Raw genomic sequence first — 27,201 nt, forward strand, 5'->3', positions numbered from 1 at the left:
AATAAGTAAATGAAATTGTCCACTCTGTAGTGGCCAAGGCATGGCCCACATGGAATCGCTATCATTACATCCTTAATGAAGTGAGAGTCACTACTATCATATCCGTAACTCAGGGATACTTCCTGCACCAGAACCAAAGGAAAGAGATCACTAGGAGACAGGAGCTTGTTTCCATGACTTCCTTCTATGAGCATTGTATCCAGATTAACTGGCCCTTTGCCTTTTTAGAGTTAGCTACTGAAGACTCATACTGGTGAGTTAGGGAGGATTAGGATATACTGTTTTTCTCATCTTTAATTCTTCTAATTTACGGGCTAACAGAAATAACTAGAATGAACAGTTTTCATTTTTTTTTATTCATCCATTTATTTATTTGTCACTGAATGTAAGCACCATCTTAGGTATTTGGGATACAGTGGTAGATAAGATACAGTCCGTGTTTTTTTTTAAAAAAAAAAAAAACTATGAGAGATAAAGAAAAAAAGATTACAATCCAGGATCATCAACACTACAGAATTATGGTCTATTTCATTACTGCGCCTTCTCTCCTTCTGTATGTCCAAACTCTACTAAGGAGAAATAATAAAGTTTTTCTTATTTTTGAGGCCTTAGTTCCTAAGATAATCTGGTGATCTAACCACATAAAGTGTTTCTGTAAACTTTCCTCTATGAAAATGCCTTATCGAATTGACTGCTGTCTTGAAATTAATATGCAGGTCAAACAGTCACAGAATGGAAAAGATACAATCACACATTGGTTAATTCAACCACATCTATGTATACTCAGAAAAAAAACAAAATCAATTAAGACCGGATTTTTGCATTAAGTGTGAAGAGCTGAGGAGGAGGAAGTACCACCTTGCCCTCACTCACTTCCCACAATTTATATTCTCACATTATTATTATTATTATTATTATTATTATTTTTAGAGATGGAGTCTTGCTCTGTCTCCCAGGCTGGAGTGCAGTGGCGCAATCATAGCTCACTGCAGCCTCAAACTCCTGGGCTCAAGCCACCCTCCCACCTCAGCTGCCCAAATAGCTAGGACTACAGGTACACACAACCATGCCAGCTAGGTTTATTCTTTAGAATAAAGCTTGATTTGCAAAGAGTCACTGTTAGGATAGAAATATACCATCAGGGCTAGGTAATGTACTAGAGGAGTACAGCAATAACGTACTTACCTACTACATAGGCAACAGTATATATTGGCATAGATTTTATCAGATTAGCTCAGAATATAATATGAAAAAGGTATATTTTTGACAGAGACGATTGGGATGGGGATGAGAGTGGCAGCATTAGTTGCCATACTGAGAAATACAAAAAAACAAACTTACCTATTTCAAAAATTTGCTTATATCTGGTCTTTAAACTGTTCACATAATATCTAAATAGCCTCAAAGAGAATCCATCAGTTAGGCATCAATCCCCAGGACGTTGTCTTGCATCTAATGCCATATCTGAGCAAGTTCAGTATTTGCTAACTACATACTCATGGCTTTCCCAACAGCCAGTGGCCAGCTCCCTCCTTTTAGGGATACATGACAGATCTGAGGGTCAGGACAGAGTGGTCATCCATCAAGGTGTGACCTTCTTACACACCCACTGTAAAGGAACTTCACAGCTTGAAGCTTGAAGACTATTTTTGTTGATGGCACCGCATGTCTGCACCAAGCTATTAGAATAAATCCTGTAAGAAATCATAAAAGTCAATCACTTGAGGCCGTACGCACAGAAAAGGAGTTGAAAGGCATGAAGGGATAAAAATTGAGCAAATTCTTTCTTCCTATTCAGGCCCCTAATTCCTCCACACAGCAGAAGAATTAAAATTGTTCATCAGCCTCTTTAAAATGTTATCCCTTTTTTTTTTTTTTTTGCCCTTACCCATTGTTCATTCCCTTCCTTGTTCCCTGTTTCCTCTCCTTTTCACTTTTTCCTCTCCTCTCCCTCTGCTCTTCTTAATCTATTCCCCAAGTATCATAATTTGGCTTTCCTTTTTCCTCTCTCTCTTTCTTGGCACTCCTTTGAAGCCCCTTACCTTGAGAAGTTTAGAGGTGATCCATCTTCCCACCTCCAGCCAGAATTGTTCCTCAGACCAACCCAGCGAAAGGCCTCACTGAGGAAATCTTGGAGCAGGCTCTAAGAGAAAGGTTGAAAACCAAAAAAGAGACCTAGTGTCAAGGTCAAACAACTATTCCTTTCCGTGTTGGATTCCTTATACTAAGTAATTAATTAAAAGACAAACTAGCATTCTTTACACCTCCATCACCACCACTCTTAAGGACTGAATGCTTCCTAAAATCAGTATGTTGACCCCCTAACCCCTAATGTGATGATACCTGCTGGTGGAGCCTTTAACAAGTAATTAGGTGTAGATAAGACCATGAGGGTAGGGCCTCCGTGATGCAATTAGTGTCCTTACAAGAGGAGGAAGAGACCAAAGCACTCTCTCTGCCAAGTGAGGATACAACAAAAAGGCAACCATGTGCAAGCCAGAAGGTCCTCACCAGGAGCCAGAGAACCTTGATGTTGGATTTTCCAGCCTTCAGAACTGAGAGAGAGAAACATCCGTTGTTTAAGCCATCCAGTCTATGGTATTTTGTTAGAGCAGCCCAAGATAAGACAACTATTCACTCTAAATAACTAATTTCTCATTTAACATCTAATTCTAAAGATGTGTTAACTGTAGAGAGGAGCAGCATCCTAGAATTGACCTTTCTATCCATGTCTGGATTCTTATAATGTAGCAAATAAGATAATATTACATCTCTACCTTCCACTGTAATTTTCTCCTTGATTAAAGGGAGCACCTAATAGGTATTCAGATTATTTCAAAAGAAAGAAGCTACACATTTGCTGCAGAAGTAATCATCTTTCCCATCCTTAAGTATGTAAATTATGATTAAACCTATAGCAATATTCTTGGTTTTTTTCCAAAGTCTCATTTTCCATGTCCTTTTCAATCTTGTATATGGCAAGAAAAAAACAGTTCTTAAGGGAGTAAGTTTAAGGTAAAGGTATATTGGCTACACCACTTACGTGTGCCATGTTACCCAAAAGAACAGAGATAAAAGATGCTTCGATCTGCAAAGTCTGATATTCAAATGAAGAAGTTTATATCCTAAGAGAATTGCCTCTATAAATGAAATAAAATAAAATATTAAAGATTAAAATAGATTAAAATAAAAGGTTAAAAAGATAATCTAAGGTAATTTTGTTGTAGGATTTAGTGTTGGTGTAATTAACAATTACACTTTCAATATTTTCTAATGACAGCTTAATTGGTCAAACACTTTTGGAATAAAATATTCTTTTTTATCTAGAAACTACTAAGAATGCAACACAGGCCGGGCGCGGTGGCTCAAGCCTGTAATCCCAGCACTTTGGGAGGCCGAGACGGGCAGATCACGAGGTCAGGAGATCGAGACCATCCTGGCTAACACGGTGAAACCCCGTCTCTACTAAAAAAAGTACAAAAAACTAGCCAGGCGAGGTGGCGGGTGCCTGTACTCCCAGCTACTCGGGAGGCTGAGGCAGGAGAATGGCATGAACCCGGGAGGCGGAGCTTGCAGTGAGCTGAGATCGGGCCACTGCACTCCAGCCTGGGCGACAGAGCGAGACTCCGTCTCAGAAAAAAAAAAAAAAAAGCAACACAATTTCAACTGCCTATGGTGATTATTATACCACCAGATGACCCATTTTGATGTTGTTTTTATTCCACTCCTGAAAGATGGTTGCTAAAGAGTAAGAATTTATGGGCTCTGCTCTTAACTGTCTCTCTTTGCCTACTTGGACCCTGCATGAGCACAAATAGAGTTGCTCTTCTAAAGTTAAGAGAAGGCCAGGCACAGTGGTTCACGCCTGTGATCTCAGCACTTAGGGAGGCCGAGGTGAGTGGATCAGTTGAGGTCAGAAGTTTGAGACCAGCCTGGTGAATGTGGTACAAAACTCTCATCTCTACTAAAAATAAAAAAGTAAAAAAAAAAAAAATTAGGCATGGTGACAGGTGCCTGTAATCCCAGCTACTTGGGAGACTGAAGCATGATAATCGCTTGAACCCAGGAGGCAGAGATTGCAGTAAGCCAAGATGGCACCACTGCATTTCAGCCTCGGTGACGGAGTGAGACTCTATCTCAAAAAAAAAACAAAATAAAATAAAGAGAGGCAAAAAGCCTCTTTGCACTTCTAGTAAAGACACTACAGGAGAGAAAAGGAGTCTTTTGTGCTATTTCTCATGGTCAGAATAACCTCTATTCTCCCTTCACTGGGTTTCGGTCCTGTTTCCATTCAGGACATGACTGTGGTGGTTCCTAGACGAAGCATTTGAAAAATGAGTACAACTTGTTTATCAATGCTTTTCTTCCCAAATAATCTATTCCTTATGATGACTTTGTTCTCTCAGAACCCAGTATCCTGAAAACAATTATCTCTTACATTTGTATTGCACTCTAAGGTTTGCAAAATCCCTCTGCGTTCATTCCCAACATCATTTGAAATACTACATACACAATGTGGCATTTAGGAAAACAAAACAGAAACAAAATTCTGGAGCTCCTAGCTCTGTCCTTCCATCTGAAGATGAGCAGGTGGTTTAATCTGGCCGAGCTTCAACTTCTTTATGAGCGTTTAGCTTAGATATTTTCTAGGATTCTTTCCAGTTATGAAATTCTTGACAATCTTGGAAGGTAGGCAACTATTATTATCCTCACCTTTAGAGATGAGAAGACGAGGTCATGTGGGTGAAAGAATTCATCCAAGAATTGGATCCTTATCAAATAATCATTCACGTTTTCTCTCTCAGTGCTAAACTTTTCATCACTCTGTGCCCCTGATTAATGTCCTCCAGTGGTCTCACTTTTCACACAGAATAAAATCTAAAATCCTTACAATGTACGCACAGTCCTACATAATCTAGCCCCTGCTAACCATTTACTCACTTCCTAGGTGCCAGCCACATGAGCCTTCTTTCTGTTCCTTTCACATGCCAAGGTCATTCTTGCTTTAGGGTCTTTGCATAGCTTTTCCCTCTGCCTGGAATATCTTTCCTGAGATTTCTACATGGCTGCCAATCAGGTCTAGATATCAACTCAAATGTTCCCTCCCGAAAGAGGCCTTCCTTAACTAACCAATCTAAAATAGTATTCACATTTACTATGACATCATACTGTTTCATTTTCTTTAAAGCACATATCACCATATTCATTTGTTTAGTTTTATCTGTCTCTTCCAAAGACAATGAAAGCACATGTAACATGTATGCAATGTGTAATGATCAGAGCAGGGTAATTAGCCTATCCCTTCAAACATTTACCATTTCTTTGTGTTGGGAACATTCGAAATCCTCTCTTCTAGCTATTTGAAAATATACAATAAATGGTTGTTAACTCTAGTTACCCTGCAGTGCTGTAGAGCAAGGGTCCCCAACCCCCAGGCTATGGACAGTACCAATCTGTGGCCTGTTAGGAACCGGGCTGCAGAGCAGAAGGTGAGTGGCTGGGCGAGCCAGCATTACTGCCTGAGCTCTGCCTCCTGTCAGATCAGCGGATCAGCGGCGGCACTGGATTCTCATAGGAGTACAAACCCTACCGTGAACTGCGCATGTGAGGGATCTAGGTTGCCTGTTCCTTATGAGAATCTAATGCCTGATGATCTGAGGTGGAACAGTTTCATCCTGAAACCACCCCCCACAACGGTCCATGGAAACATTGTCTTCCACAAAACAGGTCCCTGGTGCTAAAAATGTTGGAGACCACTGCAACATTAGAACTTATTTTGCCTATCTAGCTGTAATTTGTATCCTTTAACATAACTCTCCCTAACCTCCCCTTCCCCAGCTCTTCCTGGCTGCTTCTATCCTCTGTTCTGAGGTCAACCTTTTTTTAGTTTTCACATAAGCAAGAACATGCAGTGTTTAACTTTCTGTTCCTGGTTTATGTCACTTAACATGGTGTCCTCTAGTTCCATCCATTTTGCTATGAATGACAGGATTTCATTATTTTCTATGGCTGATTAGTATTCTAGTGTATATACATACCACATTTTCTTTATTTCGTTTTTTATTATTATACTTTAAGTTCTGAGGTACATGTGCAGAATGTGCAGGTTTGTTACATAGGTATACATATGCCATGGTGGATTACTGCACCCATCAACCCATCACCTACATTAGGTATTTCTCCTAATGCTATCCCTCCCCTAGCCCCCGACTCCCAAACAGACCCGGTGTGTGATGTTCCCCTCCCTGTGTCCATGTGTTCTCATTGTTTAACACCTACTTATGAGTGAGAACATGCACTGTTTGGTTTTCTCTTCTTCTGTTAGTTTTCTTTATTCATTTATTTGTTGTTGAACATTTAGGTTGATTTCATATCTTGGCTATTGTCAATATTGCTACAATATACATGAGAGTGAACATATCTTCAACATACTGACTTTATTTCCTTCAGATAAATACCCTATATATGTAATTATGTGTCAATTTAAAAAATGTTAATGACAAAATTAAATTTAAAATATCATTTTCCTTAAAAATAAATTAATTAAATAAAATGTAAACATCATAACAGCAACAACTCTTGACTACCATATCCCTAGCACCTAGAAAAATATATAAAATTACACTCAATAAATGCAGACCAGGCATAGTGGCTCATGCCTATAATACTAGCAATTTGGAAGGCCAGGAGTTCAGAACCAGCCTGGACAACATAGTAACACTCTATCTTTACAAAGATTTAAAAATTTAGCCAACCAGTCAAGGTGGCATGTGCTTGTAGTTTCAGCTACTTGGGAGGCAGAGGCAGGGAGGAGAATCACTTGAGCCTCAGAAGTTTGAGGCTGAAGTGAGCTATGATCATGCCATTGCTCTCCAGCCTGGGTAACAGAGTGAGATCCCATCTCTTTTTAAAAGAATTATGTTTAATAAGTATTTATAGAAATAAAGAACACACAATCAGGTATTATGATGCAAGAAGTTAAAACCCTCTGAACACAAACTCTATTTTTTACTTTCTCTCTGTAAAACTCTTAACTGTGCATGCTGGGGGTACGGAGGTAGACAGGAGAGTGAATGAAGTATACGACAGATGAAATGACACTGTAATTTTCAACATAGCTTAAAATTTTTGCATTTCTTAACCAACTTGTTTAAAGAATTATTTAAATTAGGAAAAAAAGAATGGATTTTTAAAAATATTTTCACAAAATTGGTGTGGTAGTGATAGCCACGATCTAAAAGATTCAAAAATAAATGTTACTGCATTCAAAGTATATAAAATTTGAGTATATGTGAATCAAAAATTGTAAACTAAATATTTGAAAAAATAAATTAATTAAAATTAACGAAAGGAATAAAAGAGTAATTCCCAATTTCTCCATTGGAATTATGAGAAAAATAGTCCATTTCTTTTTCTTTCATTTCAAGAGGAGGAATAGCAGCTAATGAAGCACAGAAATTGATAAAGATTTGCTCAGAAACTTCAATTAGAGTCTGAAGAGCTAGGATTGGGTAATGCCCATGTACAAACCCCAATCCTGTGCTCATTTACTACTCTCAAGACCCATATAATTCTAAGTCACTTGATCAGTCAGTCCTTTTACAACTTCTCATTGGTGAGGGTGGATATTGAAAATGTTTATTATGAAACCTTCACTCGAAAATCTTCCACTTGGAAGAGGCCTTCAAAACCATAGTGCTAAAACCTATTCTATGTACTCATGGATGTGTGTGTGTGTGTGTGTGTGTGTGTGTGTGTATTAGAGTGAGAGAGAGAGAATATAGAAGCAGCATGAAAGTAGAAATTGTAGAAAGTATAACTGTAGAAACAGCATGAAAGTATAAATTAGTCTGCTGCAGTGGCTCACACCTGTAATTCCAGCATTTCGGGAAGTCAAGGCAGGAAAATCTCTTGAGCCCAGGAGTTCAAGATCAGCCTGGGCATCATGGCAAAACCCCATTAATACAAAAAATATGAAAATTAGCCAGGCAAGGTGGCACATGTCTGTAGTCCCAGCTACTTGGGAGGTTGAAATAATAGGATCATTTGAGCCTGGGAGGTGGAGGTTGCAGTGAGATGAGATTGTGCCATTGCACTCCAGCCTGGGTGAGAGTCTCAAACAACAACAACAAAAGTATAGGTAAAGATGGTAACTCAGAACTCTTGTCACCCAGAGAAGGTGTGAGCTAGAACACTTAGGTGTTATGTCACTTAGCGTTTGTAATGTTTGCTTATATTTTAGAAAAAATGCAAACCCTAAAAGCAAAGTGAAGATAAAATCCAAACAAACAAAATCAGGTGCACTTTTTCTTTTCTTTTCCTTTTTTGCTTTTTTAGTTCAACATTTATAACTTCCACACACACTTCTGTATGTAATATTTTTAATTGAAATTAAAATATCATTAAGGCACAAAGCATATTCCTTAAACTTCCAAATTAACATGGTTTACAGAATGCATGTAAGTTATTTCAACCCATATTAAGAAAAACTAATAATACATGGAAACTATAAAATTATATCTTTTGATTAGCCAACTTAATTCTAGGGAATATAATGTAAATAAATGACAGCAAGCAAAATGATTTCTATAAATATGCTCATAGCTCATGACAATTGAAAATAAGTAGAATTGTATCTAAGAATATGAAAAGATTTAAGCAATAGTGAAATGATGCAGAATGTGTAAAAATAATGTTTAAAACTAAAATAAAATCTGGTTGCAATTTTTTATTACCTGGAATAATTTAATGCTTAGCAAAAGCCAAGAATGAAATAATGCTATTTGATAAAAGCAGAATATAAAATAACAGGTTCCAAAACACCTAAAAACATAGGATAAAGGTATTTTTTGACAGTATAGTTCTGTTTTGTCCCACCAAACCCGTGGCTAAAATCATCCCGAAAGCAGCGACAGGGGAATTCCCACAAGGGAGAGCCTCAAACCATCATGAGATGGGGCTGGTTGGGATACCATAGAATAAAGCACTCAACGTCAAGGTGATCCGTGCAAAGCATCTATTATGGGAACTTACAGAGGGCTGCAGCAATCCTCACGATGGACAGTCAGAGAAAAGGAACGTTTGACCTACGTACATCCACAGCAAGGGGGTCAGAGATGGAGCTTTTATAAGGGTTTAAGGAATCTGACTTAGGGCTGGGGCTACTTTATTTCAGTGTTTTGAGCTGCAACCTAGATACCTTTATCAGTGACTGGAAATGTTCAAGGCTGGGGTTTGGGTTGGAGCCTGCAGGGGAAAAACCTGTAGCTGGGTAGGTCATAGGGCAGTCAAGGCCCTCTGCGATTTTCAGCCAATGTACAGAAAGAAAGCCAGGAACTGGGGAACCCTACAGCCTCATATTTTCAAATAATATCATTATTGTGTTTTTCTTCAGAACTTTTTCAGGTGAAGTATTTAAAGCAAAGGATGTAATTACTAATTTGAAAAAAATTACAATACAGAGTACTCATAAAGTCTAAAAATAATTATGTCTATTGCTTTAAATTTAGAGATGTTTCACTTGAAAACACGTCTCAAGATTGAGTAAAAATATAGAGCGTATTACTTGAAAATGTAACTTACAGTTTAAAAATCAGTTTAGCCTGTTTCCAGACTTTTCAGATATCCTATAATATGAACACATTAATTACCATCATCTAAAAACATGCAAATAACATTAAGAAATTTCAAAGGAAAATTCGACAGGTTACAAATTACTATAGCTTAATATCAGTAAGAATTTTCCCTATAATTTTGCGTAAGTACGCAATGCTAAAAGTCAATAAGCTCTGCTCTACCAATCATCATTTGCTCCTCTTTTTAAAAGCTTGTGGAAACAATGTCCGTCAACAGATGGATATCCAAGTTCACAGCAGCCTTATTCTCAACAGGATAAATGGATAAATGGACAAATAAAATGTAGTATATCCATAAAATAGAATGTTATTCAGCCATCACTTTGATAACATGCTACAACATGGAAGAACCTTGAAAACATTATTCTAAGTGAATAAGCTAGACACTGAAGGACAGAACAGGCAAATTCATAGAGACGATAAGTAGAACAGTGATCACCAGGAGCTAGAGGGAGAGGAGTTATTGTTTAAGAGGTACAGCCCTTCAGCTGGGGATGATGAAAAGTTTCTGGAGATGATGGTAGTGATGGCTGTACAGCAATAGGAACGTACTTAATGCCACCGAATTGTACACTTGAAAATGGTTAAAATAGTAAATTTTATGTTATGCATATTTTCCCACAATTTTTCAAGTTAAAAAATAGAGGAAATATCCTAGCCTATCATGCCCATCCCTTGTTATGCAGTTCACACTAGCTGCTCAATCTGATTATAAAGAAGCGTGACAAAAGACACACATTACCAGACTGTGAAGACCTCCAGAGTAAAACAGTTCCTCTACCATCTACCCTGTTTCCAGCCATTTCTTTGAATCTTCTGACATAGCATCTCAGATTTCCTCATAAACAAAATACTCAATTCAACAAGTCATAATTTATTCTGTGATGTATCTTTTACTGAAATTGTGTCTTGGGACACAGAAGAGCAAAGTAAAAGTTATTTTTGGCTCTGGACTTTCTATTGTTGTTTGAGTTTTTTTGTGTTTTTGAGACAGAGTATCATTCTGTCTCCCAGGCTGCAGTGCAGTGGCCTGATCTCGGCTCACTGCGACCTCTGCCTCCAGGGCTCAAGTGATTCTCCTGCCTCAGCCTTCTGAGTAGCTGGGATTACAGGTGTGTGCCACCACGCCCAGCTAATTTTTTGTATTTTTAGTATAGATGGGGTTTCACCATGTTGGCCAGGTCTTGAACTTCGAACCTCAAATGATCCACCCGCCTCGGCCTCCCAAAGTGCTGGGATTACAGGTGTGAGCCACGGCGCCCAGCCAGTCAAAAAGTTCTATCTTCACTTTGTACATGAGGAAACTGAGAGTCAAAAAGGTTAAGGAAGTTGCTGAAGTTCACACAGCTAGTAAGAAATACAGTAGAAGCATACTCATGACTGTCTGAAAGAAACCAAGCTGTTTTCATTACCCGATTAAAAATATACAGAAAAGTGACCATGTTACCCTAGTGTTTGTATTGCTGTACCCAAAGAAGGAAACCTTGGGTATTATTAGATGTAAATCCTAAATATGTGAGAATCCCATGCCAGAAGTTCAGGGAATCCCAAGTTTAGGAAGACAGGTAAAGTTGAATGAGAGGTTGTTACAACAGTAAAGTTGGATCATATAATTCCAAATTATGATAATGAGGAAGAGAGATATTACAGGGCAAGGAACATCAGAATAGATTTAAAGAAATCAAAGCAGTTTCACTGGGAACTCACTAATGAATGCATACTTTAAAATAACATACCAATAACTATAAGGAATCAGGGCTAACAACATCCAGGATGAACTGAGCTTGGTGAGGGGAAAATGGCAAGAAAAATCAAGAATTTGAATATATCCAAACATCTAAAGATATACTGAAAGGGCAAGAAGGAGTAAGGGCTGATGCTATCATGTTAACACAAAAATGAGAAAATAACAGAGCAATTTAATTTCCATTTTGTTTTTATTTTCTCTATCAAGAATAATCTTAAGGTCCCAGAGAGAAAAAAAGAGACAATAAGTAAGCATCTCACTATTTTAAATATATTTAAGCCTATAATCCTAGCACTTTGGGAGACCAAGGCGGGAGGATCACTTGAGCCCAGGAGTTCAAGACCACACTGGGCAATATAGTGAGACCTCATCACAATAAATAAATTTAAATCTCCACGGTCATACAATGTACATTCTGTATGTCAAATTCAAAAAAAATTTAAATATGTATAGAAAAGAAACAAGAAGACAATTAGTAGAAAAAGTTATCTTGTTGAACATGTGCAAAATGGATTCTGGAAGCTGTCAAATACAATATTTCTACAAGTGACTTTGAAGGTGAGTTGATGTGAATTTTTTTTTTTTTTTTTTGAGACAGACTCTCACTCCATTGCCCAGGCTGGAATGCAGTGCTGTGATCTGCACTTGACTTCCTGGGCTCAGGCAACTCTCCCACCTCAGCCTCCCGAGTAGCTGGGACCATAGGTGCATGCCACCACACCCAGCTAATTTCTGTATTTTTTTGTAGAGGCAGGGTCTCGCCATGTTGCCCAGGCTGGTCTTGAATTCTGGGTTCAGGCAATCCACCTGCCATGGCCTCGCAAAGTGCTAGGATTACAGGCGTGAGCCACTGTGCCCACTGGAGTAGAATTTAAAATTTGGCTCTGCCAGATTTGTAGCCTTAGACTTATACTCATTAATTCTCTGATTTTTTTTTTTTTTTAAACAGTGTCTCACTTTGCTGCCTAAGCTGTAGTGCAGTGGTGCTGGTCTCAGCTCACTGCAGCCTCCACCTTGTGGGTTCAAACGAGTCGGGTGCCTCAGCCTCCCAAGAAGCTGGGATTACAGGTGCACAACAGCATGCCCAGCTAATTTTTGTATTTTTAGCAGAGACGGGGTTTCACCGTTGTAGCCAGGCTGCTCTTGAACTCCTGACCTCAAGTGATCCACCCATCTCAGCCTCTCAAAAGTGCTGGGATTATAGGCAGGAGCCACCACGCCCAGCCAATTCCTCTGAATTTTATTCATTCACCAACAAAATGGGGATGTGGAACTCTATTTTTCAGAATTGCTGTGACGATTAAGAATACTATACATAAAGGCCAGGCGTGGTGGCAGGCGCCTGTAACCCCAGCTACTCGGGAGGCTAAAGAGGAGAATCGCTTGAACCCTGGAGGCAGAGGTTGCAGTGAGCCGAGATTGTGCCACTGCACTTCAGCCTGGGCAACAAGAGCAAAACTCCTTCTCAAAAAGGAAAAAAAAAACAAAACAAAAGAATACTATACATAAAACACCTGGCAAAAAGCAGGTGCTCAATCCACAGTAGCCTCTGTTATTATTGTACACTTTGCCGTAAGTGATCTAAGATAGGAGGTTAACTTTACTTAAGTATCTCAATGAAAGATGACCATTTAACAGCATGAGAGGGATATTTTCCATAGGCATGTAGATTCTACATATAGCAACGAAATTCTCTAGCAGCACTTTCCACCAATGGAATGCCAGTTTGAAAAACTTCAGTTTTAACAGATCCATAGAGCTCTCTTTTTTATTTTTACTTTTTGCTCTTTTGGTAGTGGCTCAGACCCCAGTATGATACTAGAAACATTGTAGATACCTCAAAATAGTCTGTAAATCTTGCCCCGAGAACAAAAGAATAGTAACACTAGAACAAGAGATGCAGCAGGTCACGTAGAAGTCAATTCGGTTCTACAGAATCTGACAAAAGTCAGAGCAAGAAAAACAATCAAAGCAGAGAATCAAGTAAGATTCCAGAGGAGTGTCAAAGGCCAAACTTATGACATCTAGCAGGGACATTCCACCCTCTCTAGCACTGATCTGGCCCCACGGAGCCTTAAGAGAAAATAAACTCAATTTGGAAATGCCGTGAGTGTAACTCTGCTGGTTTTACTCAACAATAGTCTCAGCAATGGCGGCATGTAAGGATACAAAGGAAGGACAAAATCCCTCTAATGATCCTGCCCTTCCTCTGGGTACCTCAGAGAAACAGCAATATTGCCGTTTTCCCAGACGTTCTGTGCCCTTCATCTTTTCCCTCCTCACCTCTCATGATCACACTGTGAAATGTATAGTAGCTGCTATACCACAATTTTCTGTGGCAGTGTCTTGTGCTATGTATGACTCACGACTCCTGTTGATCAGTTTTGCCCTCAATGTTTCAAATTCATGGCTCATTTCTGCTATTTACTTCAGTCAGCTTGAATCCTCAGAGTCACTATATCAGAATGAGAATAGGGGTTGCTACAAGGTCCAGAAAGCAAGGCTATTTTGCTGGAGGCCATAAAACTAAGATGGCATGTTTAATGAGTATGACTCAATGCATTCTGCCACCTCACGTAGAGAAGACTTAAAAAAAAAATGTTAGTCACATATGTGGAATGATTTAGAGTTTAGATTCTATGTGGAATTCCAAAGGAGTAAGTGCTTCTTTGACAGAAAACAAGAATCTGTATGCTTTATATAGGTAGCTGTATAGGTAGTTATGAAATTTAGGAACTATATGTTCTCCCCAGCTGCTTTAGAGTAACCTCTGGATTTTTTCCAAGGTAAGTTAATATAGTTTAATTCTCAATAAACTGTTCTCTGTGACTAGATTCTACCCCAAAAAAGAAAACAGAAAACAATAGCAAAACACAAAAATCAGTATTAAATTAGTGCTAAAGACAAAACTAAGATTTCTTGTTTTCCTTATAGATGTTATTTATGTTGACAAATTCGAATTTGATTGATTTTTATACTACGCAACCTCAGGATGTCAATTCCTTGTGTTGCCTTGAGATGGTCTAGGACCAATAGCAAGTTCTTTTCCAAGAGATTGCTGGGTGGATAGGAAGGATCTGAGGGGCCCGAAGGAAGTGGAGGCCACCACACACACACACACACACACACACACACACACACAAATACACGTGCTTATATCCCAACTTTCTCGACACTGCAGTCTGGAACTTACTGCATTCCAGTGAATAAAGGGAAAACTTTTTAAAAGAAGGCATTTAAGCCCTTATCACAATCACTCTGTCCCCGTGATCTCTATCTTTCCCTCCCTCCCAAGTTCCACTATATAAGAATCTGCTGCCAGGCCTGGCACGGTGACTCACGCCTGTAATCCCAGCACTTTGGGAGGCTGAGGCGGGCAGATCACGAGATCAGGAGAGCGAGACCATCCTGGCTAACATGGTGAAATCCCGTCTCTACAAAAATACAAAAAATTAGCCAGGCGTGATGGCGGGCGCCCGTAATTCCAGCTACTTGGGAGGCTGAGGAAGGAGAATCACTTGAACCTGGGAGGCGGAGGTTGCCGTGAGCCCAGATCATGCCACTGTGCTCCAGCCTGGATGACAGAGGGAGACTCCATCTCAGAAAAACAAAACAAACAAACAAAAAACAACAACAATCTGCTACCTTGTTGTTGGACCTGTATGTTTCCGGACCTAAGACTTCTTTTAACTAGAGCTGTATTTCAGGTCTAATTCCTCTCCAAAACACTCACCATGCTTCTGCCTCCTTGCCCCACATACACACTTACATGCTATGCAAGCATCTGGGTTGCTGTAACTGAGGTTTGTTGGAGCAGACAGCATAAGAGTAAAGAGTGGGGAAGAGAGGAAAGAAGGCAGAAGTAGAGGAAGAGGAAAGAGAAGAAGAGGGAAGCGGAAGAATACAGTATCCCCCTCAAATCACAGATTCCTTCTGTTCCTCAAAAGAGGATACATGATCCATTTAAACAGCAGCTAAGAAAAAACAAAACAAAACAAAACAAAACCCCTACATTTTCTAAATGTTTGCATTTACCATTTCCTGTTTGTCCGTTATCATAAGGAGGTGTGAGTCTCTGGCTAGGCAGAATTCCAGACTAGAATTCCAGTCCTTTTTCTCCACTGAGAAATAATAACAACTGTTACCATATTTCATCCAGTGGTCTGGGCAGCTAGGACAGTTGGCACAAGTAGAGTACTTGGAGCCTAGGAAAGAAGAGGACCTGGTTCACATCTTTATGGACCACTCAGTCTTGGAAACAAAATGGGAGATAAAATGGAATATGGCAGTCCCAGGTCTTCCCTGCTCCACCACTTTTCAGATTAAGGGTTAGAGAAATGTGTAACAATGCATGGTCTCAATTTGAATACCTCATAATGTCCACCCCCATCATCCACTAAGTATGTATTCCACTACACAAGAATAGGACTATAACTGAAGGAGCAAAGAAGAAAATGTAGAACAATCTGCCTGAAAACTCTGGAGCAAGTACTTTACTTGTGCTAGAGATCTCTGTGCACATGTAATATACACACACCAGATAACTGTGTGCTTGTATGATATGTGTCTGTGTACTGTCTTTGCTCAGTGTATACATTGCATAATTGCATAATGTATATTACTTAAATCAGGCAGAATCATTCAGAATGCCCAACCAAAAATGCACAAAAAAAAAAAAAAAAGAAAGAAAGAAAGAAACTAGGAAAAGCAAACTTAACTAGAATGCTTTTTATTCTAGGTTTTGCTAGAATAAACTTTGTTTATAAAATAAATAAAAAGTTTAAATGCTTTTAAACTAGGTTTTGCTTTTTTATTATCACAGATGTAACTCTCACCATTGAAAACTGGAAAAAAACACTTATACTTCAGCAAAAAGAACTTACATTGATATTTTTTAAAAAGGGTTTTCTGGCAGAGAAGCATAACAGGTGCTAAAGTGAAAAGTGATGGAATGTTCTAACCATGATCTTTTAAATACGGAAGATCCGCATTCCTTTAAAATGGTTGGCTCATAGTTTTGTTAAGATGAGGCAGGGCGCGGTGGCTCAAGCCTGTAATCCCAGCACTCTGGGAGGCTGAGACAGGCGGATCACGAGGTCAGGAGATCAAGACCATCCTGGCTAATATGGTGAAACCCCGTCTCTACTAAAAAATACAAAAAACTAGCCGGGTGAGGTGGCGGGCACCTGTAGTCCCAGCTACTCGGGAGGCTGAGGCAGGAGAATGGCGTAAACCCGAGAGGTGGAGCTTGCAGTGAGCTAAGATCCGGCCACTGCACTCCAGCCTGGGCGACAGAGCAAGACTCAGTCTCAAAAAAAAAAAAAAAAGAAAGGGAACTGGCCAGGCATGGTGGCTCACTCCTGTAATACCAGCATTTTGGGAGGCCGAGGCACGTGGCTCACATGAGTCCAGGAGTTCAAGACCAGCCTGGCCAACATGGTGAAACCTCATCGCTACTAAAAATACAAAAAAATCAGCTGGCATGGTGGTACCTGCCTGTAATTCCAGCTACTTAGGAGCTGAGACATGAGAATCACTTGAACCCAGGAGGCAGAGGTTGCAGTGAGCCAAGATCACACCACTGCACTCCAGCCTGGGCAACAGAGCAAGACATTGTCTCAAAAACAATCAAAAATGAAAGGGAACTGAATATGCTTTCAAGGTAATTCCAACCAAGATTCCAAAATTCTACTGATTTTCTACTTCAGTTTCAATACTTAAACATATTTGCATAAACTCACCATAAGCACAATTCTACAGTGAGCAAGTATGAGCCATTATATTCCATGAGCACATGTGTAGATACATAATTACAGAATAGAGTATATATCTACTCTAGATTTGGGAGTTACAAAGTGGGGAAAGTAGTACTTTTCATATAAATATTTGATAATTATTCTCTAAGAAGACCTGGCATACAACCAACGTAAGTTTTGGAGATCAAGCTGTTAAATTGGCACCTTATAGATTTGTGCTTTTTCCATATGACTGTGACATTAGTCAGCCTGGATTAGAAATTCCCAACTTCCCTAGGAGTTCCTTTTTGTCAAAAGTCAGACTTGGATCTGAGGTAGAAACCCTGGAGCTAAACTCTTAGAATCCTAATAAATCGGCAGAGCGCAGTGGCTCACACCTGTAATCCCAGCACTTTGGGAGGCTGAGGAGGGCAGATCACAAAGTCAGGAGTTCGAGACCAGCCTGGCCAACATAGTGAAACCCCATCTCTAATAAAAATACAAAAACTTAGCCAGGCATGGTGGCGAGTGCCTGTAATCCCAGCTACATGGGAGGCTGAGGCATGAGAATTGCTTGAACCTGGGAGGCAGAGGTTGCAGTGAGCCGAGATCACGCCATTGTACTCCAGCCCAGGTGACATTGCAAGACTCTGTCTCAAAAAAAAATTTTTTTAATTTAAAAAAAAAGAATCCTAATAAATCATTTCTGTATAATCTGTCACTATCATCCCCTAAAAACATAAACCTAAGCTAGGACTCCAGACTGTAAAACAATAAACTGAAAGCCCTCTAGATCATTAAATTTAAGGACCTAGAAGAACTAAACTTAGAAAAATTAGTTTTAGAAAATGTGAAAGCACCAGAATGGCAAAAAAAAAAAAAAAAAAAACCCAGAATATGTTTAATTACATTATGATATATCTATTATGTGAAAAGTTAAACATCATTAATATTATAATTCAAGTATCACAATACACATGGCAGTACAAAAATGTTTCTGGCAACATAAAATTAAAAAGCAATATACAAAATTATGAGCATACTACGATAAGAACTATTCTCAGCCTTAAATTAGAAGAAAGAAAGGTGGGAGAAATTTTAAAACGACTTGATTGCAGTTCTATGAAGAAAATATGGTCAGGTGCAGTGGCTCACACCTGTAATCCCAGCACTTTGGGAGGCCAAGAAGGGCGAATGCCTTGAGCCCAGGAGTTCAAGATCATTCTGGGCAACATGGTGAAATGCCTCTACAAAATAATAATAATAATAATAGCAATAATAATAATACAAAAATTAGCCAGGCATGGTGGTATGTGCCTGTGGTCCCAGCTATTCAAGCGGCTGAGGTGGATCACTTGAGCCTAAGGAGGTCAAGGCTGCAGTGAGCTGTGACTGTACAGTGACACAGGGTCCACTGGTATAGCAGCACACAAATCTATCACCCACAGCCTGGGTGACAGAGGGAGACCCTCTCTCAAAAAACAAAAAGAAAATACACGCTGACACAAATGCACATGGTCAAAGATGAGGAGGCTATACCCAGGAAATAGTTGTATAAGGATGTTGATATATTTTGTTTGAATTATTTTTTGATTTTTCAAAGCTCCTGCTATGTTATATTGCTTTTATAATATAAAATGAAAGATTAATTTTGGTTTAAGTTTGCACTTACCCTGGCACAGGATCCACTGGTACAGCAGCACACTCATAAGAACTGCAGTCAGAAGCCCCAAAGCTATTGCCACAAGGCAAGAACAAGAAGGCCTGGAAGAGGCAGCTGCAACAACAGAGAGTAAAAGCACAATCCTGAGTCAGAAGATAGGTTGAAAGAAAAGAGAAAGTCAGGGAAGGATACCGCATCTTAAAGCAGTTTGGCCTAATGGAAACTGAGATCCAGGCCATAAAGATTCCTTTGTAGGGACATGGATGCAGCTGGAAACCATCATTCTCAGCAAACTATGGCAAGAACAGAAAACCAAACACCGCATGTTCTCACTCATAGGTGGGAACTGAACAATGAGATCACTTGGACTCAGGAAGGGGAACATCACACACTGGGGCCTATCACGGGGAGGGGGGAGGGGGGAGGGATTGCATTGGGAGTTATACCTGATGTAAATGACGAGTTGATGGGTGCTGACGAGTTGATGGGTGCAGCACACCAACATGGCACAAGTATACATATGTAACAAACCTGCACGTTATGCACATGTACCCTAGAACGTAAAGTATAATAAAAAATAAATAATAATAATAATAATAAATTCCTGGCCGGGCGCGGTGGCTCAAGCCTGTAATCCCAGCACTTTGGGAAGCCGAGACGGGCGGATCATGAGGTCAGGAGATCGAGACCATCCTGGCTAATACGGTGAAACCCCGTCTCTACTAAAAAATACAAAAAACTAGCCGGGTGAGGTGGCGGGCGTCTGTAGTCCCAGCTACTCAGGAGGCTGAGGCAGGAGAATGGTGTAAACCTGGGGCGCGGAGCTTGCAGTGAGCTGAGATCTGGCCACTGCACTCCAGCCTGGGCGACAGAGCGAGACTCCGTCTCAAAAAAAAAAAAAAAAAAAGATTCCTTTTCTAGATGTATGAGGAACTTGCTCTAAAGTCTAAGGTAACCACTAACACCTATATCAAAGAACTTACTGTATTCATCAAGATAAAGAATGCTTTTTTCCCTTGAAATTGTGACTTATACTGTCTCATACTCAGGTGGTGAGAATACAAATTGGTGCCTCTTTGGAGGACAATTTGGCAATATCTACCAAAATGGCAAAGGCATTTACCCTTTGACCTAGAAATTTCTCCTTAAGAAATTTTTCCTACAGATACTCACACGTGCAAAATGTCATATTTATTCGTGGCAGCAATATTTGTAGGAGGAGAAGACTGAATGCAATCTACATTCTATCAGTAAAAGGCCAGTCAAATACATTTTTGATATATCCATAAAGTGAATATACAGCTTCTAATAAAGACTGGCTTTTTTTTTAACTGATATGGAATATTTTGTAAGATATATAGTCAAGACAAAGAAATGTTCTGCAGAACAGGGTATACAAGTATCTCTGCAAATACACCCAAGAATCTGATAACATTGTTTGCTTCTGGAATGGAAAATACAGTCACTGGAGACAAGATAGGAAAAAGGCTTTTTACCTTATTTTCTTTTGTACCTTTTGAATTTTGAACCATGTAAACATATTATCTATTCAAAATTTAAATACATAAAATTTAGATAAAAATAATCTATATTTCAAAAGTGCTTTGTAAACTGTCATTATTAAAAGAGCAGTAAGTTTAGGTTGATGCCATGTTTAAGCAGAGGACACTACTTCATGTTACCTATGTTGCACACAACCTAAATCTAAATTTTAAATTTGAACAATGGAAGTATTTTCAGCAAATCTTTATTTTAAAATCGAAGGTATCTCATAGTCCGATAGTGTAGAAATTACATGTAACGAGCAAAACTCTGTGAAGTAAGATGACATTTAAGTTCTAATTTTGATTCCTTTGTTTAATAACCTTTAATTAGGAAATTAAACTTGCCTATTTGGGCTTCAATTTTCTGTTTACATTTTAGATAAATTATTCTATCTATGTGTGTATCTATGGAGTATTCTAAACTTCATAAAGAAAAAAATGTATAATGAGAGATGCCTTCATAAAGAGAGAATTCTGCATAATAAGTATTTGGACTGATGAATCCAAAGGCATTAGATTTCTAGTAAAACTTTTAAAAAGACATTTGCATCACAGGAGAACATTTAATGAAATACACAAACGTTCATTCTTGTGTTATGCTAAATTAAAGGTATCAAAGCATAATTGTATTTGTGTAACCACAAGCCAATTCAAGAAGTAAAATAAATTTTTAAAATTACTTTAAGTGTATATTGAAAGCCTCTAAATAGTTCCAAGTAGGTTCCAATTTATTACCAGTTTTGTGTGACCTTGAACATATACTTTGAGATATACATTACTTCTAACTTAATATTTCTATTCCTTAGAAATTAACACAGATATAATTCAAAAATAGGAAAAGATTACACAAATAAAGATGTCCAATGCTGTATAATTTATAGTAATAGAAATAAGTCTAAATATCCCAAGTATACTAGAATGATTTAGCAAATTAAGGCAACACTCTCAAAAGACATTAAAAATTATAATAGTAAAACTATGTAGTAAAAAGAGAGAAAGCTTAGGGAACTACCCTAAGGAATATACCTCGTGGGAGTTTACTGCCTAAGATACAAAATCAAGGATTAATTTTGGCATTTACACTATTACCTGTCTGTCTCAGATAATGTTCTCTCAGGGCTCTATGTAAAAATGGCTCTTTTGCCTTCAAATCCTCAGTCACAGAGACTATTATCTGCAGTGTTCTTGATGCTTTTTCTTCCCTGTTTCTTCCCTGTCACCATTCTAGTGCAACACTGAAGTTAAAAAAAAAAAAAAAAAATCTAGATATGCTAATCAGTTTTTTTCCTGACAAGACTCTTACTATTATCCACCAGCAAAACTATTGGTGTCCTCCTCATTCCATAGTCAGAAAACAGCCATACTTTTAAACAGCTGGTCCAAGGTTACTCCGAATATAGCTAAAGAGATCAAGTTCTCCCAACAAAGTTCCCGCTTTAGATAGGAGCAAGAAGGAATAATGGCAATGCCCTAGGTTGGGTTTCTAAGATGCGATCAAAGAAGTGAATGATTAGAAAAGGGTTTACCTGAGGCCTAAGATCGGATCCTGTACCATATACCAATTTTTCATATTCCAACTCTGGACTTTAAACTGAACCAAAAGTATTTCCTCAAATTATCCTCGATTGTTCTGCATCCTCTGCTTTAAACTTATTCTACGCCCCATTCATCCGTAGCCTACAGTCACTATGCATCGTCTTCCATGCTACCTTGGTTAACTCACATTTTTGCTGTGGTCCGTAGTCATTCTGGGCTTGGGTTGCCGTAGGCAACTCTAACATGGAATAAATAACACTGTCAGTCATCTTCAGCTAAGATCTTTCACATGCAGTTGAGAGAGTTAAATTATCGAAGTGTGAAGGGATATGTATCAGTCAGGAAATAGCCCAATCTCTAAACTGCTAGCAGGAAACTTGACAAAAGCAGAAGTAATTTTTCAGGAAATGATTCAAATTTGGGGACTGCCTATAGAAATTAATATTTTAAGTTGCTATTTTTTTGCCCCATGATACTCTAGATGCTCATTTAATATATATTGAATTGATTCCCCATGTCACCTAATTCTGTTGAGCAAGGAAAAATTGCTCTCAAGTCCAGCAATTTCAGTTATGGAAACTAAAATAAAAGTGAGAGTGGTTACTAGCTACGAATTTCTCTCAGAATTTTTTCTCTGCTTTGTTTCCTTCTGAAAAATGTATGTGAAATGAAACTGTATGTATGTATAGATGTATACCAAAAGAGACTGATTTCATCATTTCTTGGAACTTTTGGGCAGTGATAAGCAATAATGAAATGGACTGTTGGGTGCATGCCTGGAATCATGGGAGAAATGGACTATTGCCCAGATATGTCTTGTGAATATGACATAACCACATCTTCCCCAAAACATTGTTCAAATTGTGCTATCATCTTTACCCTTCACAGTATCAGAAATTCCATTAAATTTTTTCTGTTGTCTTATTTTTACAAGCAAAGACGACTAAAAAGAAGAGCAAAGTAAACAAATACATTCTAACATCTTAGTAACTTATTTTTAGTAGGTGAAAAGTTAATAAGAAGTTAAAGTAGGCCAGGCGTGGTGGCTCACGCCTGTAATCTCGGCACTTTGGGAGACTGAGGCAAGTGAATCACCTGAGGTCAGGAGTTCAAGACCAGCCTGGCCAACATGGTGAAATCCCGTCTCTACTAAAAATACAAAAAAATTAGCTGGGCATGGTGGTGGGCACCTGAAATCGCAGCTACTCAGGAGGCTGAGGCATGAAAATTGCTTGAAACTAGAAAGCAGAGGTTGCAGTGAGCTGGGATAACACCATTGTACTCCAGCCTGGGCAACAAGAGTGAAACTCCGTCTAAAAAAACAAAACTTAAAGTAAGGAAAACAGAAAGGGTATTGAAACTTCTAAGAATGGATAAGATCATCAAGATAGACTGTATAAGGATAAAAGAAGAGAAACAGGGAGGGCATATTAATAAAAACAAATATATTTCTGCCTCCAGTCATGACAGAATGGCATTAGATTTACTCTCCAATCGAAATATTACACATGGCAAAATACACGAGGCAGCTATTTTCAGGAACACACAGGCAGCACTGTGATCCTTGAGAGAACACAAAGGTGAGTGGACCACTTTCTAGTACAGAGCACAAAAATGATGCCTAAACAGAACAGCAGTCTTACTAAAATGAGGAGGCAGAGATTGGGGTTTTGAGCTGCTTAAATGGCTGCAATTTGCAGGGCAGGGTAATTCACAAGAGAGAGGCACCCTTAAGACTATGTAGGAATTCACTGTCTGTAGCTAAGTTCTAGGCTGCGCAGACATAGGACAAAACTCTGCAAGTCCAAGCTGAGAGAGTTCCTGCAGGGCCAAGAGCTGAACAGGGAGAACAGAGGTGATATATTGCTTAGTAGCACCAACCAAAAACAAACAAACGAAAACTTAACATCACCAAAGAGAGTCACTGATAGTTTAGCTGCCTCTGAGAACAAATTTTCACACCCTTAATATGAAGGCAAACAAACAAAATGTGGTCTATACATACAATGGAATATTAGTCAGTCTTAGAAAGGAAATCCTGTCATACTTTACAACACTGATGAACCTTGAAAACATTATACTAAGTGAAATGAACTGATCACAAAATGTGTGATTCCACTTATATGAGGAATCTGAAGTAGTCAAACCCATAGACAAAGAAAGCAGAATGGTTATTGAAAGAAGTTTGGAGGGAAAAAGAAAAGGAAGTTGCTTAATGGATACAGGGTTTCAGTTTTGCAGTGTGATTAAGTTCTGGAGATATGGTGTACAACAACGTGAATATTTTTGTATTCACTTGCTTGGACTATCACAACAAAATACCATAGACTAGGTGACTTAAACAACAGAAATGTATTTATATTCTCATCATTCCACAGACTGCAAGTCTAAGATCAAGATGCCAGCAGAGTTGGTGTTTGGAGAGTGCTTCACCCGTAGGTTGCAGACTTCTCACTATATCCTCAAGTGGCCTTTCCTCAGCGTGTGCACAAGGGGAGAAAGAGTGGGCTCTGGTCTCTCTTCTTACAAGAACATTAATCTTATCAGATCAGGGCCCCACCCTTGTAACCTGATTTAACCTTAATTACTTCCTTAAAGGCTCCATCTCCAAGTACAGTCACACTGAGGATTAGGGCTTCAGTATGTGAATTTGGGGGAGACAAACATTCAGTCCATAATAATACTTAACACTACTGAATTGTATGCTTTAAAATGATTAAGATCATTTAAAAACAAAAGGAAGGTGTATTAGTCCATTATTGCACTGCTATAAAGAAATACCTGAGGCTGAATAATTTATAAAGAAAAGAAGTTTAATTGGCTGACAGTTCTGCAGGATGCACAGGAAGCATAGTGGCATCTGTTTCTGGGGAGGTCTCGGAAACTTATAGTCATAGTGGACGGCAAAGGGAAATGTCTTACATGGCCAGAACAGGAGCAAGAGAGACCAGGGCAGGGCGGCGGGGGGTGGTGGGGGGAAGGTGCTACACACTTTTAAACAACCAGATCTCGTGAGAACTTTATCAGAAGAACAGCTCTAGGGGGATGGTACTAAACCATTCATGAAAAACCATCCCCATTATTCAATCACCTCCCACCAGGCCCCATCTGCAACACTGGAGATAACAATTCAACATGATATTTGGGTGGGGACACAGATCCAAACCATATCAGAAGGCAACATTGGAATCAGGGGCTCTTTGAAGAAATGGCTAATTCTAGGGCCAGAACAGGGAAAATACAAAATAAGCTTGGAGGATCTCCTAGTCTTTTTTTTTTTTTTTTTTTTTTTTTTGAGACGGAGTCTCGCTCTGTCCCCCAGGCTGGAGTGCAGTGGCGCAATCTCGGCTCACTGCAAACTCTGCCTCCTGGGTTCACGCCGTTCTCCTGCCTCAGCCTCCCAAGTAGCTGGGACTACAGGCGCCCGCCACCTCGCCTGGCTAATTTTTTTTGTATTTTTAGTAGAGACAGGGTTTCACTGTATTAGCCAGGATGGTATCGATCTCCTGACCTCATGATCCACCCGCCTCGGCCTCCCAAAGTGCTGGAATTACAGGCTTGAGCCACCGCACCCAGCCTGATCTCCTAGTCTTTTAATGTTAAAAAGTAAGCAAGTTAAAAAAAAAAAAAAAATTGGGAGCCTATCAGGACACAGGAACCAACCTGGAAAAGCTCCCAATGGAACAATATCAACAAAATAAACTACAGTAGTGAATTATAACACAAGGGGAAAAACTATCTAATCCATACTGATTTAAATAAATAAATAAGTAAATAAATAGGGGAGAAGTGACAAATCTTCCTTACAGAAGGTACCAAATAATATACGTAGATAGTCCCCATTCAGGATGTGGAATTTAACTCTCCTCCCTTCGAGGGTAGTCAGGGATAAGAGACTCACTTCCAAAGATTAAATTATGGATAAAAGGAAACAGTAACTATTCAGTAGAGAATCTTGGTAAATACCACCTCAACCACATGAACAGGGTTCAGTATGTGAACCACCAGTGATGAGTCTTGTTGATATCATGTACTCCCTAATATGATGCAATGATAAAAGCACCTAACCACTAAGGTTTGTTCCTCAAAATCCATGACCCCAGGGTGATATTATATATATGTATATATTGGTTTTCATCCACAGTTCCTGGCTCCTAACTCCTATGGTCCCTGTTACAATCCTTTCTTATAATGTCGAGTGTGTCAGGCCTCAAGGGGAAGGCCTCTGGCCTTCTCCTGCCCTCCTTTCATCTGCCTCAAGGCAGGACTCTAATTTTTCCCTGCCTTTCTGATTGTGGGTCTTAAGACCTTCCCCAGAGAGGGTCCTGCCCTTTACTGGGGTGATGACGGGGAGGGGGTGAGGGGCAGGAATGCCGATGTCCTGAAGCTTCCATAAAAACCCAAGAGAACTGTGTCAGAATGCTTCCAGATGACTGAACCTGTAGAGGTTCCTGGAGAGCAGTCTTCCCAGGGAGGGCATGGAAGCACCACATCCCTTTCCCCATATCCTGCCCTACGGTTCTCTTCATCTGTATCTTTTGTAATATCCTTTATAATAAACCGATAAACATAAGGGTTTCCCTGAGTTCTGTGAGCTGCTCCAGCAAATTAATTGAACTCAAAGGGGAAGTTGTGGAAATCCCAGCTTGAAGCTTATTGGTAAGATGTTCCAAGAGGCCCGAACTTGTGACTGGTGTCTGAGGGTGTAGGGGGCAATTTGCCTATTGAACACCTGAACTGTAAGATCTGACACTATCTCCATGTAGATAATGTTGGAATTGAATTAGAGGACACCCAGTTGATGTCTGCTAATTGGTACGTGGGGAACACCCCTACCACATTTGGTCACACAAGTCTTCTGTGTTGATATTTGTGGTAGTGGTGGTGTGAAAGCAGAAGTAAAATGGAGTTGAAGAAAGTTTTTCCCTACATATCCAATCTAAACATGAGAAAAAAATCAGACAATTCTAAATTGAGTGGTACTCTACGAGATATCTGACCAATACTCTTCAAATATATCAAGTTCATGAAAAATAAGGAAACACTGAAAAACTGTCATAGACCAGAGGAAAACAATAAATATGACAACTAGATGCAATGTGGTATCCTGGATTGGATCTTGGAACAGAAAAAGGGCATTAGTGGAAAACTGGCAAAATTCAAACGATGCAGCAATATTAATTTCATACATTTGAGAAATGTGCCATGATTTTTAAAAATGCTAACATTAGGGGAAATGGAGTGAAAGTTATAAAGAAATATTCTGTGCTATCTTAAAAACATTTCTGTAAATCCGAAATTATTCCCCAATAAAACTTTTCTTCAAAAAAGGGGATCCATA

General features: G+C 39.2%; 1 protein-coding gene across 3 annotated transcripts; it reads right to left on the reverse strand.

Annotated features, from left to right (window-relative positions):
- Window positions 1-346: 346 nt before the first annotated feature.
- On the reverse strand, window positions 347-22,230 carry KLRG1 (killer cell lectin like receptor G1). Of its 3 annotated transcripts, XM_023192389.1 has the most exons (6): window positions 22,048-22,185; window positions 21,414-21,559; window positions 18,790-18,894; window positions 15,418-15,587; window positions 2,043-2,143; window positions 347-1,694 (listed from the first exon to the last, which is right to left on the reverse strand). In XM_023192389.1, exons 3-6 carry the CDS (start codon window positions 18,824-18,826, stop codon window positions 1,583-1,585), a joined length of 420 nt encoding a protein of 139 aa, XP_023048157.1. In that variant the 5' UTR covers window positions 18,827-18,894; window positions 21,414-21,559; window positions 22,048-22,185; the 3' UTR covers window positions 347-1,582. The 3 variants fall into 3 exon arrangements, with proteins under 3 accessions (XP_023048157.1, XP_023048156.1, XP_023048158.1); XM_023192388.3 differs by lacking the exon at window positions 21,414-21,559 and having other exon boundaries at window positions 22,048-22,230; XM_023192390.3 differs by lacking the exons at window positions 21,414-21,559; window positions 22,048-22,185 and adding an exon at window positions 21,851-22,032.
- Window positions 22,231-27,201: the final 4,971 nt, after the last annotated feature.

Source organism: Piliocolobus tephrosceles, chromosome 10, assembly GCF_002776525.5.
Source record: "Piliocolobus tephrosceles isolate RC106 chromosome 10, ASM277652v3, whole genome shotgun sequence".
Classification (NCBI taxonomy): domain Eukaryota; kingdom Metazoa; phylum Chordata; class Mammalia; order Primates; family Cercopithecidae; genus Piliocolobus; species Piliocolobus tephrosceles.